The 27,322-nt window shown below is 35.7% G+C and overlaps 1 protein-coding gene across 4 annotated transcripts in view; it reads left to right on the plus strand.

The window, feature by feature from the left end:
* LOC135219459 (probable N-acetylgalactosaminyltransferase 9) overlaps positions 1-27,322 on the plus strand; it is a 315,788-nt gene that overhangs the window by 261,030 nt on the left and 27,436 nt on the right. For 2 of the 4 annotated variants that reach the window (XM_064256253.1, XM_064256251.1), the window contains exons 5-9: positions 8,131-8,222; positions 10,967-11,084; positions 12,116-12,301; positions 14,652-14,786; positions 21,383-21,496. In XM_064256253.1, the coding sequence (XP_064112323.1) occupies positions 8,131-8,222; positions 10,967-11,084; positions 12,116-12,301; positions 14,652-14,786; positions 21,383-21,496 (645 nt within the window). The remainder of the gene's footprint in view (positions 1-8,130; positions 8,223-10,966; positions 11,085-12,115; positions 12,302-14,651; positions 14,787-21,382; positions 21,497-27,322) is intronic. The other 2 variants (XM_064256252.1, XM_064256250.1) reach the window with 1 other exon arrangement.

Here is a 27,322-nt window from a genome sequence, read left to right on the forward strand (position 1 = left end):
TTGTCATAATCTTTGAGATACAAGTGTGTTTTCCAGCCACTGCACACCATTACTGTTTGTAACACCTGAATTTGTAAATATGATGTTCCTTTTGCACTTTGGCCATGAGTGTCAGCATATTTTAGTCATACCTGTTTAAAAAAGGGATTTTGACGAAGGAAAAATCTATTTCTGGGGGAGGACCTGTGTCGCCCGGTGAAAAATCCCTGTAGCTCATTTTTCAAGTATAAATATATCCTAAATATACCACAGAAAAAGCTTACATGGTATGCTGAAGTTACTACCCTCAGCGCGAGCACCCAGAGTAAAGGGGCGAAGTGGAAGCTACTATTCACAGACCCTCTGCCACTTAGAAGATTCCCTCTCCAAAACCCCTCTGCGGTGGGAGCCGTTCCAAGCGCCACCCACCTCACCTTCCACTCGCTACTACTACTAATACCCACGCGTGTAGCTCATTTCTGTACTACAGTAATCCCTCGCTACTTCGCACCTCAAGTTTCGCGCCCTCAGTGCATCACGGAATTTTCAAAAATATTAATAAAAAATTCAAAATTGAGAAAAAATGGCGTGGGCGCTAGCAGAAGGCAGAGAGAGTACATTAGAACATCAGGTATCAACACGGAAATGGCGCGTAACTCAAAATACACCTCTCTGATTCGCTGGCCATCTCGGCTCTTGAATCTCGCAAGCTGATTGGCCGAGCCGCCGAGACGCGTTAGCCAGCATCCAGCATCCCACCCTGCCGAGCGCCCAGTGAAGGAAGACCGCATGAAATATATATATATATATATATATATATATATATATATATATATCACATTGTAATAATATAATATGTATATATATCTATATATATAGATATATATAATATAATAGTAATATATATATATAGGATGCCTGGTAAAAATGTTCTGTAACAACAGAATTCCATCTAATAAAAGGAACCCATAAAAACACCAAAATGTAGAGAGGAAAAGTACTATATTTCAGAGACTGCTGTCTCTCTCTGAAGAGAGAGACAGCAGTCTCTGAAATATAGTACTTTTCTCTCTACATTTTGGTGTTTTTATGGGTTCCTTTTATTAGATATATATATATATATATATATATATATATATATATATATATATATATATATATATATATATATATATATATATATATATATATATATATTTCAGGTATTTGTCCTTTAGAAAGTTCTACTGACATTGTAGGACAACGCACACAGTAAAAGACAACCTTTCAAAAGATGCAAGTTCTGATGGTAACATGTTAAACCTTATTTCGGTGCTGACTGCTGGGAGTGTTATTGCTGTGATTTGTAACTATTTTCTGTTTTGCTGCAGCTTACTGTAGGAAGGCTTTGTGTTCATATATGATTTATAGTTTGAAGATGATTTTTATAACAAAATGAATTTTTTCCTTCTGCATGTTTCTGGGTGCTATAATTGAATGGCCTTTTTGACAGTAGTATAATGCATTTGTGTTTTCTTATTTGATAGTGAGAACTCTGAATATACTGTTTTAAAAACTAGTCCTTATATGGTAAGGTATGATTGAGTGAGTAGATAAGAAATATTGGATCTTCAGTGAGTGAGTTTAGCTTGTTTTGTACTTTGCTTGATTTTATGTTTGCTATTATTTTCATTCAAAATAAGGGTATTAATCATGTAAGTACAGAAGATGCTTTTAGTACCAATACTTATATACAGTAATAATGTCTGTGAAATTTTTGTGTACAATTCACACACTGTACTGTAGAGATTCATAAAACACTATAGAATAATGATTACTGTTCTGTGACTCATTTAGATTATCAATTAGAAAATATCTTTAATGCCTTTTAACTGCATTGACCCAAGATCATCTTGACTTAACAATGCCACATCTTCAAAGTTTTTGCAGAAGGAGGATAGAGCGTGGAAAATGGAAATGGCTCTTCTTAACAAGAACAAATGAATGATTGGAAACTGTCTGGCATCATAACGTCAAAGGTCATTGATGCTTATGTCAATAACATTGATTACCAAACTAAAATCATTAAATAAAACTTGATGGAATTAAGCTTTAAAAATGATAAATTACATTTTTCTATGAAAATTATTAAGAAGTTCAACATCTGATAAGTTGGAACTGACAGTGGCATCATATGTAACATTTTTAACAAGAATCTTAATACATAATGATACATGCAGATGAGCATACCCTGCCAATGACCAAATTCAGCACATGGAGACAAAATTGTTCACATGAAAATTACACCATTTTTATTTAGTCTTGTGAATAGAATTTATCATATCACCGAGAGAAATTACAATAATTTCTTAAAGAGGAAACTAAAGGAATTACTCAGCCTCATCTGTGGTAGACCAAATTGGCATCATCTATCTTTAGGTCAGGCTCATCTTCCATCCCTTCACTACTGACAGCTGATGGTAGATTGGTTACTGGCCCTAAGGAAAAAGCTGACCTGCTTCATCAAGCTTTTGAAGCTAAGCATTCAGCTGAGGATGTCCCTCTCCCTGATACTTGTCATCGTGAACCTATTCATACAAGATTTGCATTTTTCTCTAGGGATGTTAAAAAAATTCTTGATAATCTTGATAGCTGGGGTGGAGAAGATCCTGATGGTTTCTTCCCTTTGTTTTTTAGAAAAGTTTTTAGAGCGTTGTCATCCAAGATTAGTAGATTCTATAAATTTTTAGGTTGACATATTATGTATCTTTGTGGATGAGCGCAAGCTTAGCAATACATACAGTGCCTATTCCAAAGAATGGCTTATCTGCAGACTGCAGTAACTACAGCCAGCTTCTTTTCTCCCTGTGCTCTCCAGTTACGGTAAAACTTATTTTTAAGCCATTATATAAGTATGTGGAATCTCAAGGATTGTTTGCTGATAGTCATATGCATATTGACACATATTGCAGGGCACTCATTTATAAACTTCATAATCTTGGAGTAGTTGGATATATTTTAGGCTTACTTCAAGATTTCTTGACAGGTAGATAGCAACAAATTGCTGTTGTTTCTTTGGTGAACTAAGACTTATTGTGTTTGGAGTTCCACAGGGTAGTGTTCTTGGCCAACAGTTATTTTTAGTGTATACAAGTGATATTGTTTTTGGCCTGGCAAGATCATTCAGTAAAAGTCTCCACTTTTGAGAAATGAAGCTGCCTTTAGTCTCAGATGGGACACAGACCGTATCAGTATGAGGCTAAACCACAGTAAAACGAAAACACTGTTGACTAGCAGATCTCGTACAGACTTTCCACTCCATCCTCCTCTCCAAGTCGATGGGACTCTGCTGAATGAGTCTGAAGCTTTAATAGTTCAAGGGGTAACTTTTGACTCGCATCTTACTTTTGAGAAAAATGTAATGAAAGCGTCAGAAATGCTGCACAAAAGTTAGGTATTGTGTGACAGGCCTCATCTATTTGCAACTGTAATAAAATCAAAGTAACTTGTTTTAGGTCATTTCTCCTTCCTTTGTTATAATACATACTGTTCTCTGGTATGGATGTCTGCTTTTGGCCAGAGACTCATCTTTTTGTAGATAGTGTGGTTATTGGTGGTAGGTTTCTGTTTCCTAATATTAGCAGTTATGACTTGTACCAATGGCAGTTTGGTCTCTTATTTGTAAATTTTTCATAAGTTGTATTTTAACAGAGATCTTTCACATTCTCAACTGACCCTGATCCCCTTTTCCTGCCAAGCGCAACCAAATTAGCTGTAGAGCAGCACCAATATGCAGTAAATGTTCTCGCAGAACTTCTCGGTTCCAGGGGTCCTTTATTCCTCACACTGTTGGATTGTTGAACAGTCTCCCTGAGGATGCCATGCAGTTGGAACTTGAAAAATTCAAGCAAAGATGCAATGCATTACTACCCTAATATGAACTATTCTCCTTATATTTTAATACATTTGTAAAAATTTGTTACTGTAATTAATTGTGGAAGCTTGAATTTCAAATCCATGACCCCTATGGGCTTGTTCCATATGAATAGGTTTCATCTTCTGAATAATACTAATGGTAAGGATATACTAGTCATCTTCACTACTTGCCTCAGAGGAAAATCAGTCCTGAAGATCCCGAAGACTGGGGAATTTATTTAACAAATGCCTAACAGTTGGGAGAACTAAGCAATCATTACAGTAAGGGTGGTGTATGCCAATCATTAAAAGTATGAATGTCAACTGGGTTCACTTAATAAGTAGTAGACTGCAGAGAGCAGTCTCCCATTTCCAAGGAATGTTGCTATGCTTTCAAAAAGGTATAGTAAATCTCTCTCATTTTATTTTGATGTAAGGATTTCTAGACATTTTGATATCTGGCAAGAAGTCATTCTATAAAATAAACAACTTTGAAGGAATATGTCTGCAGTCTCTTTTGCTGTTTAACTTCTTTGTTTCTTGACATACATACATTGGGTGTAACCCAGTAAAACTGAACCTCTACATCTGTGTGAGTGATAAACTAAAGCTCCTTCTCATGCTTGGAAAACATTTTGCATCAATAAGATATAGTAAAATTGCAATCTTCCAGTAGTGTCTTTTTAATAGCAACTGGAATGCTTTGCTGTTAAGAAAAGACATGAGGGGAAATGCATTCCTACAGTTAAAAGCTTCATCGTATACTCCAAATGTAACGGTATTGGATTTTGGTGAATATGAAATTAGTATCGTGATGCTGCAGTTTTTGTTCCATAAAATAGAGTGAACTGATTTTCCTATCACAGTCCTCTTAATAGCATTGAAGTAGTAATAGAGAAAGGAGACCTCTTTCAGTTTCCAGGGGGGAGTTACTGTTATCATAAAAGGCAGCACAATGGGCCTGTAGAGATTCAATCCATTCAACAACTGTTTAACTCTAAATACTTAAGGAAAATGGGGATTTAGAGTGATCTTCTTAGTATCTGGAGAGATTCTCTCTATTTCCAGTTGAAAAGGCAGGAGCGCTTTGGAAATTCTGTAACCATTATCATTTGCATCAGCTAATAGACTGAACAGGAGAGAACTTAAAAGCCTCAGTAGCTAATCTAATGTGAGCATGAAGCACAGACTCTAAAATCTTTTAAGTCGCACCTGAAGTATTTGTTTTTCGCCTTAACTCAGTTTAGATTAAAGTAAATGGTTTGTACAGTCAAAGGAACATTAGACAATCTTCACCTCAGGATGTGTGTGCTAATCCCTTGAAATACTGGCAATCAAAGCATCTAGACTTATTTCTTGCATCTTCAAATGAGAGACCATGTCAACCTCTGGTAAAAAATAATCCTGTGAATTAAATATCTTCCATGCACAATATTCTTAGACCTGTAATATGGATGTCTGGCCCTGGATGTGGTCCAAGACTAATGCAGAAATGAACAAAATGGAATTTGTTATTGTTAGTCGAAGTTTTCTTTCAACTATGGTCATTCTTGATCTTGCAAATGAAATTGAAATATCATAAAAAAAGTAAGTGTGGAGAATGTAGTTTGGAATAAATTTATAAATACTATTGACTGTGAAAGGAGAACAGTACGAATTGCCTGAGTATGTATTACTATAATGAATTCCTTTGTGGCATTTCTCTTAAAATGAAGTATTACCATCCTAACATGAAAGAAGTGATGTGTTAGAAATGCCTGAATGGTATCTTACATCCCAGTCCTAAACTGTACACAGTTTGATAAATTTTATTGCTGCCAAGCAATTTCGTGTGCCATTTCAAGGTCAAAGAATAGTATATTGTCATATGATGCTGTTTACATGTAATGACTGCATATGGATGACTTAAAACAAATTAGTGTCTGTTGCAGAGCATATTCCTTTTAAACCGGACTTTGCTACTGGTAGATTACCATTCTTTTCCAATACCAGTGCAACCTTTACATTGACCATGTTTTTTTAATGATTTTACAAAGACAGGATATCAGTACAATTGGACAGTAAACTGCAGTTAAAAACTTATGCTTCCCAGTTTTTAGAAATAAAAAAATTGTAACAAGTTCCCAAACTGTAGGGTAACTATGGTCACTCCATTTGTTATTAAAAATGTTTATAATGTAAAGTTGCATATTTTCCAAGGACTTTAAATGTGCTGACCATTGATTTTTAAAAGTGGTGAAAGGTTTGAAGTAAATTTGCCTGTAGTAACTGTCTCTAGAGAGTAGAAAGGGGAATTGCATAATTCACCAAGGAACGGGATGGACCAAGACTTACTAGTACTATACTCTGTTTTTTTTTCATCTGTCCACCCGCTTGTGGTGTTTGCGTATGGTAACACTGCGTCCTGGGATTTAGATAGTTATGCTATGTGTAAGTTTTAGGTAAATAAAAGGATATCTGGGCGTACATTTGCAACTGAAAAGTGTTTTAATAATTTACTGTATGTGAATTACACCGTTAATATTCGAAGTAGGATATTGTTATTATTGTTGAATGTAAGCTGAATGTAATTATCTAAAGCCTGGGACGCAGTGTTACCATACGCAAACACCACAGGCGGGTGGACAGATAAAAAAAACCGAGAATAGTAGTACAAATTTATTATTACTGTTCTGTGAATCATTTAGTTTTTCAAGTGAAAAATGTCTTCATTGCCTTGTAACACCATTGCATCAGGATAATTCTGATTTTACAGTGATACACCTAGGTTATTGTTATGAAGATAGTTGAAAGCACTATTACACTAAACCCAACCTATGCACCAAAGGCAAACTGAATAAGAATGCAATCTTGTATGTAAATTGCCTTAAAAAAGTAAATTAACTTGCTATTCAAATAGTATGTGATAAATGCAAGGTTGAGAAGTAAACTAAAACTAGTCAAACAAATAAAATGCCATTTTAGTTTATGAGAGTTCTTCTCTTAAAATGAAGAAGTGTAACTGTAGATAAAAAGTTAATGGTTTAAGATAAATTTAATTATGAATAACATCTCCAGTTATGTATGGTATGCAGGTAGAAAGCTAGGTGCAACACCACCATAACCTATAATATTTGGCAACAAGGTGATGGTAAATTTAGGTTGTCGTTTGCCTGCTGAAGAGAAATTCTTTATGTAAAGTGCTTGTTACACCAATCTACTCATGTCACTAGTTAATCAATACAGTATATAAAAATAAGCTGATGAAACAAAATGGAATGGATGACCATGAAAGCACATTCAGTGTGAAATTATTGCATATTGCTACTATACTCATATTACTGTATTCTCCAGACTCTGGCATAAATAACGGTTCATGTACATTGGAAGGAAAGTCTCAGTAAAGTGAGATAGGTGTGTAATTCGTGTAATCACAACTACCTGTTATTTTAATAATATGGTTGAAACAGTGTTTCAGATGATACTTGTTTTGAAAGTCATACTTCAACTTATGAAGTCTTGAAAGAACCCTGAATCAAGATTTAAGGCATGAGAGGAATGTGTTGAGAATGTTTATATGTTTGTTGTCTGTTCATAACAATTAAAATGAAGCCATTTCTGGTATTTTTTTTTATTGTATATATTATGAAGAATGATTAGTTGATAGAACTGGGTAGCATAACACACACCATACTGAGAAACTACATATACATCATTGTGACACAACATTTTATATTAATTGCCTGGTGCTAGTATACCCAATCTTTAAGAGTATTTTGTATAAAATCAGAGATGCCCAACTTTTATATGACAATAGTAGTATAGGGATAAATTTCTGTGCTTACAAAGGAGTTAGAATATTAAAAAATGCATATGCTCACGATTGACAGGGAACGGGTTACCCCCCTTGCAAATACGTAGTCCTTGCACTGCCTGCTAAATCCCTTTTAAGTCTGACACCTTTTACTGTATGTATTGCAAGAATTTATTGTCATTATTTATCAGCATCAGGTATTGAAGGTATTCAGCTGAAAAATCTTTCTAAGAATGTAGCAATTATGAAATGGTTTACTGTAGATGAAAATGATTATGTAACTGAGGCTTGATAATGTAGCAATATAAAACTAGAAAGATATCAGGAAAAATGGTTTGCTGTATTCAAAGCTATTTATAGTGTTCTATAATGTTTTATAGTTAAAGACATTTGTAATATAGGCTGTTGTATATTTATTACTGTGCTGCATCACAAATTAATTTATGCTGCTTTAACTTGTGCAGGTTGGTGGTTTCACATGGAGTGGACATTTCAAGTGGATAGAAATTAGTGAGAGCGAACAGCGACGTCGTGGGAGTCCTGTTGGCCCAACAAGGTTGGTATTTCAAGATCTCACAAACGGATGTTATCGTTTGTAGTACATGCTGTGAATCTGGATTATTAATAATTGGAGAAAATAAGTTTATAAGAGTGTATCCCAAACATAGATCAAGATAATAATGAACAGGAGATAGAGTTGACGGGATATGGCCTTCACACCAACCTGTGGAGAATAAATTTGATAGTTTTCCTCTCTCAACGATTCCCTCCATATCATGCCAGCTGGCTGGCTGATATTTGAATTTTTCCCTCAAGTTTCCATGGGCGGATTATCACTTTGAAACCTAAAACTCTGAGTTCATGTTAACTTACTGTGGGAAGGTTATAATTTGGGTTTTAACCCAACACATTGGCCTAGTTGGGGTCTGCATCCATTCATGATTCCTTGAAATGCTTTACTCTTTCTTATGTAGTGACTTGTATGATCCACTGGTTTATAACAATTGTAATCGTACATATTTTTATGGCTTTCTTCTTTGTTCTTGTTTTTCTCTGTATGCATATACAGTGGAACCTTGGTTTTCGTACGCCCTGGTTTTCATTCGGTTCAGTTTTCATATACTTTCCGACAAAATTTTGTCTTGGGTTTCATACATTTCTAGGATTTCGTACACTCAGAAGCACTCTTTCATGGGCCCATTGCATTACTAGACCCCATTCCGAGCTCCCAACAGAGTGTCCTGTGTTCTCTTGTGACCCATTCTGCTTTCGTGTTTGTTGTTTTTTGTGCTTTTTTATTTGAGTGTAGCTGCTAAATAAGCCACCATGGGGCCAAAGAAAGTTTCAAGTGCCAACTTTTTAGTAAGAAAATGCCTACAAGTGCTGCTGTTTGTGAATTTAAGGCCAGTAGAGGTTGGTTTTAAAAATTCAGAAAGCAAACTGGCATAAATAATGTGTCTACTTCAGTGATCAAGGACATGTTTGCAAAGTGGAGTCATGTAAAAGATTTTGTGGAGGATTATCATCCCAAAAAAGATTTTGTAACCCGTCCAACATCTTCAATAACAGTGCCATGTTCCACTTAAGGCAAATTTTAAAAAGACGTCAGAAACAATGTCTCTAGACAGTTTTATCGTGTGACACGGGTCCAGTGACTCTCAAGCTGGGACTAGTGGCAGTAAAAACTGAAGAGGGGAAGTAACCTTACATAGTGCCAGTAAAAAATGAAGAGAAGTAACCCCAGATAGTTTAATGATACATAACCTCTCCTCTTTCTTGATGTTAAATGTTCATTATTTATTTATATTTATTTCTCATTGTTTTATGTGTTTAAATCTGTTTATTCCCTATATAATGTATTTTTTGTTAATATTTTTTGGGGCCTGGAATGCATTAATTGTATTTACATTATTCCTTATGGGTATTATTATTGTCAGTTTTCGTATGTTTCGGACTTCATAAGAGGCTGGAGCGGATTATGTATGAAAACCGTGGTTCCACTGTACTATCTACATTGGTTATTGAGACTAGCATGCCCTCATATATGAAAACTGTACTTGTAACCCTTGTCTGGCTTTCATTATCTGGAGCCCTTCAACCTCTCTAGTAAATTCAATGGTTATTAGTACTTTCAAAAATGTTTGGGGGCAGTCGTTTTTCTTTTTTCCTTCATTTATAGGTCTTGCCTTCAGTGTGTGTGTTTTAGTTAACTTATCATAACTCCTACATGGGTAAAGGGATTTCTTTTAAACATTGTGCAAAGGTAGATCAACATGCATACGTGTGCATGAATGGATCCCATATGCGTTTCCATTTTAGTTTCCTCAGAATTGGACAAAGTAAAACTGTAGAATGGAAACCTACTGGTATTTTACCAAACACATTTCTGAAGAAAGAATCATGATGTATGTATTTCATGTCAGAATGCTCGTAGAGAGAAGATGGTTGGGACTTGGTAGCAATGCTCTCAGAATATTGGTTGCTATTACTGTCCACAGGGACTGCACTGACGTTATTATAGTTATAATCTTTAAAGACTTCATTTCCTACACTGTTCTATGTCAATTCCACAAAAAAATTTACTAGCTTCTCATCATTATTTACATTTGTCATAAAAAAGTGTCAGCCATTTTAAAGGCACTTTGATAGAGTGTCAATTGTAGCTTGCTGTATGCCAAAAATAACCTCTCTCCTACCCCCTTACAGTTTATAACTAAGGGAATATGCTGAATACTAATTGTTCTTTTGAAGGACAGAACACCTCATAATCTTTTAAGAGACTTAAGTACATTCCACTCAACTACTGAGCATAAGGATTGCATGAACAGACAAGTATTACAGCCTGAATTGCAGTATACTGCAGTACTCTAAAATCTGAATTTTCGTTGTCTATAAAGAACAGAACCTCTTTGTATAATAATTAAAAAGCTTTGCATAGGAGTAAAAGTTTTCTTCAATTGAAAGAATGGATTAAGAAAATCTCCCTTCTTGTCTTCTTATGATCTTACATGGAAATCATGTCAAAATAATTTTTGAACTGATTGCTTGTCTACATTTTATTAAACCAGTTTTCTTGTGTAAAGCAGAATTACCAAGCAACTTGCCATGTATTCATTCAAAATCTTTTTGCACTTTATGCAACTTCAGGGCTTATAAAATTAATTACTGTAATGAGGAGTTTAAAAGATATATTTCATTGTAGCTTAGTCTGTATGTATTTATACTGTACTTTTTGGAAAAAAAAGTGTTATGTAGTGATCAGATGAAATGGGGCTGAGTTAACCTAACTTTTCATTTCAGGTCTCCAACTATGGCAGGAGGTCTCTTTGCAATTGAGAGAAACTACTTCTGGGAAGTTGGAGGTTATGATGAGGGCATGGATGTTTGGGGTGGAGAAAATCTGGAAATGTCCTTCAGAGTAAGTATGATATACAACATCAAAGTTGTCATATAGTATGTTATTACAAATGTTAAGGAGCTGTGCTGTACATTTTTTTATAAGATGGCGCTATTTTGATTATTTTGGTGTTAGTAACTCATAATTAATAAACTGATTTAACAAAATTCTTGTAAAACAAAAATCATAAAAATTATTTATGATATAGAAATAATTTAATTTACTTGTCTTATTTATTTTTGAAGTTATTTAAAACTAGACTTAAGGGTATATTAACAAAGTTGAAAGCTAGTTTTATGAAGCTTGCTATTTCCAGCTTATATTGTAATGTTAGCTGCTGAGAAGGCCTCCATGAAGAGGCACATCAGAAAGGCTTAGACGGAGTATGGGAATTGCATTACAAATGGTAGAAGTCTGGTGTAAGTGGTGATGATGTATAATAAGGCTCAGAAAGCAAACAGAATCAGAGAGGAAAGTATGCGAGGGAAAGTAGACTCATTAAAGAAGCTGCATACACAAGCCCATGTTGCCTCTGCGATAAATCTTGATGAAACAGACAAAGCAGTTGCAAAATCCTGGTTTGAAGATGCTTCAAGATCATATTGAGTCACAAAAAGACGGGGCTCTATTTCTTGTAATTGAAAGCCTTATGAATGTGAAATTAAGATGTTAACTGTATTGCACCTGAAACTAGCAAGTGTGGTGTCACTGTACTTTATTACACCTAAAGATCACAAATGTTCAATGTTAAAAGATGGTTCATTACATCCAAAGGTTGCAGATATTCCATTTGTTAAAATTTGAGTTGAGTAATGTAATTCATTTTCTAATTTTGTCTTTTCATTTCAAATTATTTATCCCTTTAGTGGTGCTGTATTACCATGAATATTTATAATACTTTTGTTCTTTTGTCATCCTTTAATCATTATTTAGTAATGCTTTTTTGCAGTTTTTGCTGATAATTAGCTCAAGTCATTGGAATCAGATGTAGTCTTATGTTGGGGTGAATTACTTTTTTCAATTGCTATGAAATTACTATTTATATTTTTAAGGTTTGGATGTGTGGTGGAACTCTTGAGACCATCCCATGCTCCCGTGTTGGACATATTTTCCGCTCCTTCCATCCATATACATTCCCAGGCAATAAAGATACTCATGGACTCAACACTGCCAGATTGGCTGAAACTTGGATGGATGGATATAAACGACTCTTCTACCTTTATAGACCCGAGTTAGAGGTATGGTCTAAACTATGCATGACTATATATGTATACTGTACTGAAATTCATAGTTCAAGATTAGTAGCTGAAGGCCAGTTCTCATAATCTTTAGTTCTTTAGATCTACCATTACAGAGTATGTATGTATCATTCAGGCTACCTTATTTAGTGTTGCTCAAGATGTACCCACAGTGGTGACTGAAACAGACTCTTGTAAGAATTTATCTGAATTTACCCAAGTCAACTTGGTCATTTTCTCATAGGTTTGTTGTAAGGTGCAAAAGTCACAATATATTGTCACCATTTATGTGATTGGTAAAACTTATTATTATAAAGCAAACTTTAATAGGTGGCAAGGTATTTAAACTAATAATGAAATGGGAATTTATTTTTAGTGGTAATTGAGTAGCCTTGAATATGTGTCTGTGTGAATATTTAGTCTGTACTAAATCTGATCTCAGTTTTTTTGGGGGTGGGGGTGGTAATTTGTAAAAATGTAAAGCATTTTCCTATCTAATTTCAATAATTTGTAATGTATCTTCAATAGCACTGATAATATCAGTATTTTTCAGATTCTTACATGATAGATAGTGAACTTGAAAATTTAGTAATTAGTAGTATGTCTAACTTTTGTGAGTTCTGCTTTAATTATTGGCTAACGTTATGTTGACAAACAAATTATCCAGAAATAGACACACATTTTAGTAGAGTACAGTGGTACCTCGACATACAAAAGGCTCAACTTACGAAAAACTTGAGATACGAAAGCAAATAGGTACGAAAAATTTTACAACTCTACATACGAAAAGTTTTCAAGATACGAAAGGATGTTGCTGTAAAGTCCCGAGATTCGCCCGGACCACCGAGAACAATTTTAAAACTCCCGCGCCGCCGACTGAGTAAACTCGCCACCATCCTCCCGCTCTCCCATTGGTTCCTGATGCTAGTCACCCCATAAGGTCCTGCTCTCCTATTGGTCAGCATCTACCCCTTGTGCTTTAAGTATTCTATTGGTAAAAGGATGCTGTAAATTGAAAAACTTATTCATGCAATACATTTAATAAAAAAAAAAGCATTAGGTAAAGATAGAATAAAGAATAGAAATGAATGGTTATTATACTGTTTGGTAGTTTCAGTAGTTGAAGAGAGATAATGAAAATTTATGGCTTACTGTGTAAAGTGATTGCTTGGCGATCGTTCGATACTTGTAAGTGCTGGATGTAAACAGAAGTTTGGAAGCTTATTTTTTGTTTGTTTATTATAGTTAATGGTTACTTAATAATTATTTGAAATGAGCACATGCAATACATTTAATAAAAAAATTGTGAATTAGATATCATAAAATATAAAATAAATCAGACTGCCAACAAATACGTATTTTTTAGAATTCTTCTTCTGTTTTAATATTACGTTATGTATACGTATGTTTCATTATAGCTGTCAGTAACTCGGTATCTCCATTAGGTAAAGATAGAATAAAGAATAAAAGTGAATGGTTATTATACTGTTTGGTAGTTTCATTAGTTGAAGAGAGATACGTACTAATGAAAATTTATGGCATACTGTGTGCTAGGAAAAATGATTGCTTGGCGTTCGTTCGGTACTCGTAAGACGGGTAAGAGCTGAATGTAAACAATAGATTGGAAGGTTTTTTTTTTGTTTGTTTGTGTATTATAGTTAATGATTAATTAATAATTATTTGAAATGAGTACATACTGATTATTTATACATTTTATTGGCATATTCTAAGTTTTTAGCTCTTAGATTTAGATGTCAGAATCATAGACTAGGCTACAGTAGCAACTGCTAACATAGGCTAGGCTTATTGCTAAGGGACATATGCTAAAGTCCTAATATATGCAGTAAAAATGGGTTGAACATTACATGCAGTTGAATATTACTCAAGTATGTACAGTATTTTGCCTTTTTGGAGTCATATTTCTTCCATCGGATCGGCGTCGTAACCCTAGAACATGTGTTTTAGGCCTGGAAATATAATTTACTGGGGTGTTTTTGTAGGGCTTGTAAACAGAACAATAAGGGAGTAACTATGGATCCACCCTGTGATGTTACTCAGCAAGCTGAATGTAACAGGCTGGGTCAAGTTGTCCAGAAATTTGTATCCAATTTATCAATAAATGCTTGGAATCAGGCTTTTCATAAAATTTGTGGAATAATTAACGACTGGATATTGAATTGGAGCCTAAGTCAATGGCTTGTCATGCAGACTTTTGACAAAATTTTGAGACTATCGATGATTGTTTTGTTTTGTATGTCAGATATGTATTTAATATATTTATGAAGTTAAAGTACTATAATTATAAAAATTTGTTGTACTGAATTAGTATATTAATTTTGATGCCTTTCAGCATGCTGACTATGGTGATGTTAGTGACAGAAAAGAGCTGAGAAATAGACTTCATTGCAAGAGCTTCAAATGGTACCTTGATAATATTTATCCACAGAAATTTATTCTTGATGAAGAAGTTCTGGCTTACGGACGAGTGAGTACATTACCATTTCTTTTAACCAGTCAAATATTGTGAAATGTGCATTGGAAATGAAAATCAATAATATTTTGTAATAATGTTACTTTTCATTGCCAATCTGAAATTTCTCAAGTAAAGTATAGTGCAGTATTGTGCATGTTTGAAATACTAAAGAACAATTTTCATTGTAGGATATTTAATTGATATCTTTGTCACACAAAATATAAAGTTGGTTCCCAAGGAGAGCTTCATCTGCATATTGAGGGGAAGGCATTTTCATTGCTAGATTGTTGCAATCTTGGCATGAGGGTTGCTCAAACTGGATTGGGTTTAAACTCTTGGGTTGCACATGGTGGAGGGTTATTTTGAACAATATTATAAATGCCATGATTTATGTAATTATAATATGTAGTAATTTTAGAATTTAGATTTGCTAGAGCATGAACATTGGTAGAACTCCTCTTCACTGTCAGATGTTGGAAATGGGACATATTATGGAGAAAAGATTGTGAGTATTCTGATAAGCTCAAAGTTGTACAAGAAGTGATCTTGGGTAAGTGACGCACAGTAGTGGATTGCATGATAATTTCATGCTTAGTTCTTTAGTTTAGACCTGATGTGGCAATAATCTGTAAAGATTAAATTAATGTTTTTGTATAAAAACCAGGTTCATTAAAATTTGAACTTGTAAAAAATTAACAAAGCACTTTCTTGTGTAGTTTTCCTGAATCATTTGAATTCCTTGATATACTTGTATGGCACACAACTTTTTGTTAGTAAGTTCCTCCCTGAGAGCTGAGTTTTTCCGAGACTCACTATGCATTTTGCATGAGACTACAGTGTGTCAATAGAAGTCAAGAAAATTTTTTAAGCTCTAGCCTCTGTGCATTGATCTGTCATGGAGATATATTTCTAGTTTCATACCACAGCTGAAGGTGTTAGATATCTTTTCTTCTTTGAAAGTAATTATAAAAATAATATAAAAATGTGAAAATCCAAAGTTATGTATTCTACATTTAGTTCTTTTGTAGTGCCTGTCCCGAACCACTTATATATTTAGAATAATGTGTGCATTATTTGCTTAGATGGTAAATTTGAATAAATTATGCCTTTAAAATGGTATTCACCTGTTTTTGAGCTGCTATAGCTTTGAAACACTACAGAAATGGCTGTTGACTTCATATGTAGAGTACAGGGTAATTTTCTATCTGTTTATCATGTATATTAATCTGGATTTATTCTGAAACGGGTTCAAATATTTTAGACATTCTTGTGAATACTTCCGTGCCAATAGGGGATCTCTTATCCTCTTAATCATTTTATTCATCATGCAAAGAAAATAGCTGAAAGTCCCAATTCTTCAATAATTTTCTACTCCTATATCATTCGACAGAGTTGGTAATGTGCAGTGATTTCATATATATTAACAATAAAGTCCAGAATGAAGATTAGTGATCTGGATTGTTATTGCATTACTAGTTGTAACTTTGTAAAATTTGTTAATGTGTGTAACTTTGCCTTGTGGAGCTTTAAACAATGTTAATGTTTGTTAAGTGTATTTACCTCTTGAATTCAATGTAGTGTTGTCTCATTCTAATAAGATTTATTTGCCATAATTAGCCTCTCAAGTTATAATAAAAGAAGCTGAATTTTGAACCTCTCAATTATATGTAAGCAGTATAATTTCTGCTAGCTGTTTGATGAGAAATGGTCTTCAGAGGGGGAGAGCGCTTAATCTAGTAAGAGTCTGTAAGTTGGGAACAGATATCTTTGTCCTTACTTAATGTTTTCACAATTTTAAAAAATTTATGTTGAACTTGGTAGCAAGGTCATTTACTGGTTGTTATGGGGAGTGAGTCGGGGAATTCTCCCCATCCCCATTCTGCCATTAGCTACTTTTCCTTTGGCCACTTCTTTTCAGTGGGAGAAGCATTTGTTGGCATCATCCAGGAAGGGAAAAGAGACTCTTTCCTCTTTCCATTCTCCATTCTTGTCCTGTTGCCTCCTGAGAATACTTCCTCCTCACGAGGATGGTGCTCAAGGGGTGAAGATGATACTGATACTGTTGCTTATGTTCCTTCATTCCCCAAGTTGGGCTTCATTCCCGGTACCCACCCTGCCCTCCCAATAAATTGACTCTGATGTTTTGGTAACTAGGAAGACATCATTAACGGTAAGACATAATCACTGGATCACCTGTAAAGATTGGTTTACATTGAACATACCTGCTAGTCTTTCTTTCAAAGTTTTTCTTGCTCCAGCTACTGCTTCTTCAGCTTCAATGAAGGACAGGAAACTCTTTGTGGCAGTGGACCTTCTGGTTGTTTTTCAACGACAGTGTCTCCACTTCCAGCCTCAGCCACCTCTACAGCATTTAAAACTGGAAAGATGTGAGTTAGGCTAGGGAGGAAATGTTCCCAACATTCTTCCTCCTCCTCTCCATCACTTGTTTCCCCTCATGTAGGAGGAAGAAGAAGGGGGCTAGTGGTCACCTGCATGGTGATTGTTTAGTCCCTAACAAGGTAGGTATGAGCCACCCTGCAGCACCCCCATGCGTGGGGGGTTGGTAATGCTGTCAGTGCACTTCACATGATGCATTGTAGGCATTATGTACTCATGGTTCTCTGCAGCATCTCTTTGGCCTCTGCCTGAAACTACTTTCATTTCTCTTACTGTACCTCAATTCATATTCTCTGCCTTTCATCATCTTACTTTCCACACACCTAACAATTGTTTCAAAATTATTTTCAGCACTGAATGACCTCATAGGTCCCTGCACTTGGTTTTTGGCCTAAATTTTATATACAAATTCCAATCCTGTAGCATCCCTCTTAGGAAAGATGTTTGCTCTCAACTCTAACTTTTTTTTTTTTTTTGGATCACCTGTGTCTGAGTCATCACATCCAACTTGCTGTGTGCAAAAGTTCTTCTATGAGTTCCTCCACCTCTCATGTGAGTGCTCAGGAGGCATACATGCAATACAGTAAATTTCAGATCTTGAGCATCTTCAGATGGTCTCTAAGTACATCTTAAACATGTTCAGATGGTCTCTTGGTACATCCTGAACATGTTCAGATGGTCTCTTGGTACATCTCTTTTGGGGGAGTTTTAAGCAGACACCATGCAATCAAGAAGCACCTAGGGAGCAGAAGCAAGATACACCTTCCTCTATCATTGGGAGGGTCCAGCTCATTCTCTTGGAAATCTTATGGGTCTGGATGGTGTCATCGCTCCAATATCTTTAATGGCTGAGCTAGAGCAGCATCTTAAAAATATTTCACTCATTCATGCTTATATAATCTTGGGAAGGCTTTCTTGTCTCCACTCCTGGCTACAGTCTCATTGATTGAGCTCACCCTTAGGTGCATTCCTGAAGTGAGGGAGTTGGTCAAGTGGCCTTGGTCCCAGCTTGCTCTTGTTTTGGTACAAAGTGAACATAGATCTGTAAGTTTGGGAATTTCTTGTTCTGTAGATTAAACAAGCACTCCCCCTCCCCCACTGCTCATGTGCCAGAGGAGGTATTAATGGAGGATGCAGAGACTAATTCTCTTACATTGCCTTCCAACTTACATATTCTCATAGGAGATTTCCATCCTTGTATGTCTATCCTGACCTGAGTGAGTCCTTTCCTCAGATCATAGTCTCACTCATACCCATGGCCCCACTGGTCTATCATCCCAAATTCTAGCCAGAGTAGGAGGTAAAGAAGCCATTGAATCCCCTGCTTCTATACATGCCTCAGAGTATGACAATTCTTGGTAGTATTAAACTGAAGTCAGTTGTCAGAAATGACCTCCAACCTAAAAAGTAAGTCCCCTATTTGTATGAAATGTGATGGTTATGTATTTCTGTAGGAACAATAAGTTTTTGAAAAGCAAAATGTATTTTTACTAGGTAAACAAACCAAATCATTATATTGAAATTCCATTTCAACCACCCTGCCTTGTTCTTGTGGCCTTAGGAAACAGTGGCTAGTGGCATGAGGGTGACCAGACATTCCCTATTTATCTCTTCCCCCCAAAACCACCATTTTACAACTTGGTAACAAGTTCAATGGCAATTTCAGCTTTCACTGAGGTTACTCATATACAAAAGGCTGGGTTTTGTATATGTAGTATCTAGGAGAAATATTGGTTACTTTAATAAACTTTTATTATACATATTAGGCTTATTCAATATATTTGTAAGCCTTGAATTATATGTAATATAGGGCATGAAGTTTATGTTATTAATTTGGTGCTAGTTTTACTGTACAAAACACTGTTATTTGATTGAAATATAGAATTTATACCAAAGCCCAAGCACTGGAATGTGTGTGTAATTGCTTCTATTTTTTCATATCTGTATAGTATTGTATAAAATTTACTGCCTTTTCTTGTTTTATAAGGGTATAATGCAATTATCTTCTGAAAATCTGAAAATGAAGAAGCATTATTTCTATATAGTAATGAAAAAAAAAATTTCACTTTTTTTTTTTCAATAGTTGAGGAAAACACTTTTTAAGGCTATAGCAAGCTCTAAGTAAACAGGTGAGACAGCAGGTGGTGAAAATTTGAACTATAGTAATGGGTTGAGGTGCCAATTTTAACTTGAATATTGCAACTATAAAATATTTAACTTTCATTTCTGCTGATTTGTTTATGATTTCTGCATAAATTTGACTTTGTAAAAATTCTTTAAAGAAATGCCACTGACACTTGCTGCTTGTTGTGCTGTGTAGCAGTCTACTTTAATACTATATAAAGATAAAATTCCATTTTTTCTTTCTTTTTATTCACTTTAATTCAATTATAATTAAGAGATCAGTTCAATTGTATAGTATATTTTTTAGGTACTGCTGCGTTTAGGTACAATAGTAATTATTGCATGATATTTAGCTCCTCAAAGTTCTTTTGCATGCAAACATAAATCGTCAGCCCTATTTCTTCTTGGTCTACACTCATGATGGAATCTTATTAGTACTCTATTGAACAGTGTCATGCATTTACTTGTACGTATTTCAGAGAGGTCTCTATTTCACTAATGGAAAACAGCATAATGTTAATCATATATTAGCTGAAATTTACTTTTTCAATATTGAGTACATCAAGAATCCAAGGGATATTTACCGAATAATAAGGTTCCTGATTTGGTTTCTATCTTTTTAAATATATTTGTTACCATAAATGAATTGACTGACATTCATGACTTTACAGTGACTTAACAACTCCTGAGTTACTCTTCAAGCAGTTAACCTCATTTATTGCCTGTTATGATGTAAGGTATTTATTTTATGCCATGTAATTTGCTTATTGTTTGCATTATGAAAAACTTGTTGCAGCTCTTTCCACACAATGCACTAGGCAATTATATATTGTACAGGTCAAAAATACTCATATCTGAGGACATATACCTCATGAAGATCTATTTTATCCATATCTTTATTTTTTTGTTTTTTGCTCCCTGCCTTAAAATTTTTTGCTAAAACATTTTAATTAAAATACATCTTTGCAAGTTACAAAAGCATCTGAAAATGTTGTCAGCAAAGTAAGGGTGTGGATTAAAATTTGTCACAGTTTTTACTTTTGAATTTACAGTACATTGTTTTGCAAAGACACACACACAACTAATTTCATGACCAGTTGTTTGAACTGCATGTTTTTTTGTTTGCTTATCTGGGCACTGTATGTGTAGTGTTGATACCAAATAATAACAGTGATAATATACACAGCTTAGTAAACGTACTGTCTGAAAAATAGTGAGTGCTAGTTTTATATATATGTTCTTCCTTATAGTCAGGTGGCTGTTGATAGTTCATCGCAATCCTGAATATTGTCACTGTTGTTAAGGTTGTATACTGTACTGTGTCTTTTTTACATTTTCCAGTACATTTGTTTGCTTGAAATATTCCACACAGTTTTTGGCATTTGAAATTACTTTACATTGTATTTACTGAATTCCCAGTATTCTCTGGAATTGGAAGCTAACAGGAAAAGTACACAGCTTTAAATAAACTTTCCTAGTTTCAAAAAAAAATTGCTGCTGTGGGTTTTATGGTATTTTTTTTAGTTTCAAGAATTATGTTCGTTATATTGTATTAAATTGCTAAAAGTTATTTGCATAAAGAAAAATTCTACTAAGAGTAATATTGGCAGTAGAACTCTTATGATTTGTCAGTTCTGTATCAAAATGTAGAGGGTTTTCAAAGAATTTTTGTATAATTTCTCATTGCATAGTGACAAAACATTAAAACCTGTTAATCCCTTTTCACTTGATCATATTAATCAGTTATGCTAATTGTGATTTACATATGAACAGCAGTAACAATGTTGTATAGCCTATAGTATTATAACAATCTGGAGATCTTTGCCATTTTCTAATTACAGCAATAATTTTGAAGATGTTGAGGAACATTTTAGTTCTGACAAATTATGGGTGTTTTTACTGATCAAGTCTGTTGTTATACAGTTAGCTGTTTTTGTGTTTGTCTTAGTATATATATATATGTATGTGATATCTGTCCATTGCTTTTGCAAGTTTTGTTTGTCCTGTGTATGAACTTGCTTCTTTACCTTTTTGACATGACTGTCTTGACCTAACCCTTGACTTTTGACTTGCAATGACTCAAACAGGTACGAAACATTGGTTCGAACATATGTATTGATATCTTAGAGCGGGAAGACTTGGATAACAACGAATACAACCTTGGCCTTTACTCATGTGAGCATGCTCCTCTTCGCAATGAGGTGAGTTTTTATTTAGTGAAAAATAGCTGTCTGCACTGGATATCCCTAAGTGGATTTTTTTTCTTTTAATCTTAGTTCTACCAGACCACTGAGCTGATTAACAACTCTCCTAGGGCTGGCCTGAAGGATTAGATGTTTGTACGTGGGTAGGAACCAATTGGTTACTTAGCAACGGGACCTACAGCTTATTGTGGGATCCGAACCACGTTATATTGAGAAATTAATTTTTATCACCGGAAATAAATCCCTCTTATTTTCGGACCACTGGAGTGGTAGTCGAGCGTGAAAACCGCTCATCCAACGAGGAACTATCCCTAAGTGGAATTTTCAACAGATAGTTTGAAGTTGTTAGCCATTAGGTGTTTTGAAATGCTAATAACTACTGAACTTTGTTGAAATGTATTATGCATAAATAATAATTTTGTCCCTGACTTTGCCAGAACATTTAAAATATTTTCTTTAAAAAAATTAAATTGAGAAAATTATTTTATGTAAACAGACTTTTAAGTGTTAACTCCTTAGTAAGAGCTGTAAGTGGTAATTCCCTCTGTCATTATAGTGCTATGAAAGGTGTATTAGAGAACAGAGTCAGAATTAGCACGAGATGTGCAGTTTGGTCTTCATATTTACTTATTGCATATAGAGTTGTAATGTTATCCTAATTAAGAGACTTTGCTTCCTTGGTCAAATTGAAGATACATATTTTGACAGTAATACACTGATTTTTGGTGCAGTTTGTAGTTTCATTGACATAAAATACTTGCATGATACTTAGATTTTTTATTTTTATAGATCAGGAATGCTATCATGCACTCTTACTTGTTTTAAAACTGCAAATATATTGAAATTGAACATCATAATTTTGTGCTGCATTATTTAAGAAGTTGGAAAGGTGCAATCATGTTTAACTAATTGAATATCATTTACAATACATATTATATGTCATATCATATTCTCCTGAAAGTTATTTTTCTAGCTTGAAGACAATAGAATGAGGAATTATTACTCTTGTAATATAAGAGTAGAGAGTGCAGTCCACCATTGATTTTGAAGAAGGATAATATTAAAAATATTAAATTTGGAAGAGGCATTTCACTTGGATTCTGAGTTCAGGTATATGTTAATCTTAATTCACTTTCATAACATCATCATATAATATACTGTGCACTAATCACTTGGATATGAACATTACACAGTATTCAGATCAAGATCATGCAAATATTTTTTTAATTTTCATAGTTTCCATAAAATTAGCTTCATATTGATGGATGCTTTATGATAAGAAATAACTTAAAGAATTTTATCATGTACAGAATTTTATTATATCACTCACTCATTTTCCATTTGACCAAGGAGTATGTACAATAATTGGGGGTTATATGGGATTATGACTGTCTGGGACATCAACACCAAACAGCAAGTACTGCTATAGAATATCATACAGGTGATAAAGAATAAAAATCACGGAGGATACTGTATTTCTCTGTAAAATGCCAGTTTCTGCAACAAAAAGCAAATAAGAAGAAAAGGCAAGCTTCTGCAACAAAAAGAATTACAGAACTCAAGTTAAATCTTAACATAATTATTAACTTAAATTCATTATAAGTCAGCACCAGCATCAAATTTTAAAAAAATCACTAATGATGTGATTTAAGACACAGAGCAGTTTCCCATTGTCTGGGCATGTTGCTAGACCTCCAGGGAGAGATCACTTCTGACCTTTTTCATGTTGTACAGATCCACCATGTTTCCCTGTTGTTGCTAAGCATTAATTACTGATTTTCTGATACTGAACACCTACCCTACCTGGAAATAGTTTACTGGTACATCTTTAGCAAGCTTGTATGCTTCTTCATTTGCATGTATGCCCCACCTCTGCTCAGAAAGATGTAGAGTTGCTTTACAATCTTAATGTCAAGGTGTCAAAAGAATAGAAAATACCATCTGCTGGTTATATACTTTTGGAAAATGAAAAAATGACACATTTTTAGTTAATTTGTATTTTTCATAGCTAACTCATAGCTAACAAACCTTCAGTCTTATCGATAGGATAAATCTTCTGGTGCCAGCTGGAAACTGGTTAAAAACAATCAAAGATTGTAAAGGCAAGGAATCTGTGGCATCTGGCATCTGATGTGTAGTTGAGGTGGAAGCGAGTCATGAGACTGCACTTGAATCCAGTGACGCATCAGTTATTCTTCCAACTCTGGATGAAACATAGGGGTGGCTAGAGGTGGGTAGTCATTGTTAAGACCTCAGGTTTATCAGCTATGAAAAATACAAATTAATTAAAAATTTGTCATTTGTTCATACGCAGAACAAACCTTTGGTCTTAACAATAGGATAGACTTACACTTGGAGGGAGGTATGAGAATCCTGAACTGACTTGGAGATGTTAGATATAAGAATATCTAATACTCAATCGACTGGGTTTAAATACAACAAAACATGTCCAGATCCATTGCATACATGGAAGTTCAAAACTATATCTGTTCAAGCAACAAACCATGTTAGCCACTAGAAACAGGTTTGCCACCACTCCTCACTCCCCTTGCTAGAGAGAGGAGTTGAAGCTACTGAGAAGCAAATTTATATGTTGCATGGAACATAAAAAGTGCTGTAACAGTATGGCTGCAATGCTCATCTGCATCACGCCAGTTCCAGCATATGACTGCCTATTCTTTAAACTGCCCATAGGTATGGAGAAAAGGGACAGAAAAGAGATGAGTCATCTCACTCATTCCCTACTCCACACAGTCATTTTAGGCAATGTACAAACTGTCCCGCCAAAGCCACTGGATGAGTCACACTTGTTGAACAGCCACCACTGAACCTCTCATCATGAGTGAGTTTTTTTATGAGAGTTAAAATTCTGTGCAGCTCGGCTGTAAGATTTGAGGGTACAATTAAAAACTGAGATATTTACTCCAAATCCAGTGCCAGCACAGTATGTGCTTGGAGCCATCTGTAAAAATAAATCTTTTGTGTTTACATTTTTTAAAGTGTGCTTCATAAAGATTGACCCAATATCCCCCTCTAATTCATTCTAACTCCTGTAAAGTAGTAGCAGAAGAATGCTTTTAGCAACATTCATGGAGTAGTTAATATGACAAAATTTTTAATCAATTTGTATTTTTCATAGCTAACAAACCTGAGGTCTTAATAATAGGACAATCTTCTTGCACCAGCTGGAAACTGGTTAAAAACAATCAAAGATTGTAAAACAAGGAATCTGTGGCATATGGCAACTCATGCATATTCGAGGTGGAAGCTGGTCACTGACCAAGCATAGAACCTCATGATGCGCTAGTCTTTCCCCCAACCCAGGAAAAGAGAGAGGTGCAGCTAGAGGTGGGCAGTAAATGTTAAGACCTCAGGTTTGTTAGATATGAAAAATAAAAATTTATTTAAAAATTTGTCATTTGTTCATATGCGGAACAAACCCTTTGTCTTAACAATAAGATAGACTTATACTTGGAGGGAGGTACAAGCACCCTAAACCGACTGGGAGTTAACCCACCTGGCCACCATTCCCTAGAAGAAAGTTCTAAAGAAGGGGACCCAAGCCCATAAGAGAACAGACAATCAGATTTCTAAAAACTCAGCCATCTGGGTTGAAACACAATGATATATGACCAGATTCATTGCATTCCAGGAAGTTAAAGAAAACTCTTGCCTGTTCAAACAATGAACCATGTAAGCCACAGGTTTGTAGCCACTCCTCACTTGCCAGAGAGAGGGGTACTTGCTCCTGAATAGCAGATTTGTCTATAGTATAGTAACAATACAGAACCACCACCAGTATGACCACCATACTCACCTGTATCAGGAATAAGAAAAGAACAAAGAGAAAGAAAGAGGCCAGCCAACGCACCACTCATTCTCTCTTCCACACAATCATCTTGAGTAAGACACAAACTGTCCTGCCAGGGGCACTGGGTGAGTTACACAACTTGTTGGGCAGTCACCACCGAACCCATGGAAAAAATGTCCAAGGATCTGTGGGCAACATCCTTTAGGTAAAAGGAAGTGAACGTGGATTGATGTAGCCAAGAACCAGCCCTCAAAATTTTATGAACAGACAACTTCTTAAATACCAGAGAGGAACTTATAACTCTGATGTCTTGTGCTCTAGTCTGCACAGATTCAGTGACAAAACTAGTATGTGAAGGGTAAGCCTGTTTAATTGTTTCATGCAGCCAGAATGAAATCAGGTTCTTGGACACTTCCCTTCTGGACTGGCCTGTGCTAACAAAAGTCTACAGCACCCAGGTCTTAGGTGACAAGTCCTCTTTAGATAGCATCGCAGTGCTCTGACAGGACAAAGCAAGGGCTCCTGTGGATCATTGTCCACAATGTCATTTAGTGAGAGAATAGAAAAGGAGGCAAATCTGTCATCATGCACTGGGGGATTCTGGGTCTTAGCCATGAATTCCAGGACAAATTTGAAGGCCACAGACCCCAACCCCTGGTGTGTTTAACATCATAACTTAGGCCATGAAGCTCCCCAACTCTTTTCAAAGAAGCCAAGGCCAACAGAGAAACTGTCTTTAATGTTAGAGCCCTGTCTGATAACTGACGTAGGGCCTCAAATGGAGCTTGAGTGAGACTTCTCAGGACGAGAAAGGTCCCACACAGGAGGCTCGAGTTATCTTGGTGAACAGGACTGTTCGAAACTCCTGAACAACAAGGAGATTTTCCAGGATGAAGAGATGTCCACGCCTTTCAGATGCATAACCAAGCCCAAGCCCGCTCTGTAGCCTCTGACAGCTAACGCAAAAGACCTTTTTCAACCCTGAGGAAGATTAGGAAATCTGCTATCCACTGAACAGAAGTTCTGAGTGGAGAGAAACCCCACTGATTACACCAATCACAGTAGACTGCCCATTTTCCATGGTAAACTGCTGATGAAGATTTCCTGAGATAGCCGGACATCTGGCCTGCAGCCTTTTGAGAAAAACCTCTTGCTTGGAGATACTTGATAGTCTCTAGCCATTAAAAGGCAGAGACTACTGGTTGGTGAAACCTTTCCATATGAGGTTGGCAAAGGAGCTGTTGCCATGGAAGAATTTCTCTTGGAACATCTGACAGAAGGTTTGGGAACCACTCCGCTTGAGGCCACAGAGGTGCCACCAAGGTCATCCTGAAATTTCGAGAACTCTATTACTCTCTGTTCAGAACTTGACGGATTAGGCAGAATGGAGGTAAGGCCTACACCTCGAGATTGTCTCAAGGTGTTCTCTGCTAGAGCAAGAGGATCTGGGACCACTGAACAGTAAATCTCCAGCTTTCTGTTAAACCGAGTGGCAAAGAGGTCTAGCATAGGCCTTCCCCAAATGTGAAAAAGCCTGTCCACCACGTCCTGATGCAGTGACCACTCTGTGCCCAGAATTTGCTTCCGACGACTCGGCTTGTTGGCCACCACATTCCACTTACCTGGAATGTACCTGGTGGCGAGCTCCACCAAGTTATCGATCGCCCACTGGTGCATTTCGACTGTCAATGAATGGAGTTGAGGAGACACCAGACCCCCTGTTTGTTCGCATAGGTGACTTCTATGGTGTTGTCCGACATCAGTATGATGGAATGACTCTACCCTCTCCCGGAACTCCCGCAGACCTAGGAAATCTGCTTTCAACTTCACAGTGATATTATGAAGCAGCTTGTCCTCTGCACTCTAAACACCTGAGTCAAGAAGATTCTCCAGATGAGCTCCACAGCCGTTGATGAAGGCATCCAAAAACAGGAGTAAGTCTGGAGGGGGTGAATGCAAAGCGACTCCCACTGTGAGATTCTGGTTGTCCAAGCACCAATGAAGGACTTTTC

The sequence above is a fragment of the Macrobrachium nipponense genome, chromosome 1 (assembly GCF_015104395.2).
Source record: "Macrobrachium nipponense isolate FS-2020 chromosome 1, ASM1510439v2, whole genome shotgun sequence".
NCBI lineage: Eukaryota > Metazoa > Arthropoda > Malacostraca > Decapoda > Palaemonidae > Macrobrachium > Macrobrachium nipponense.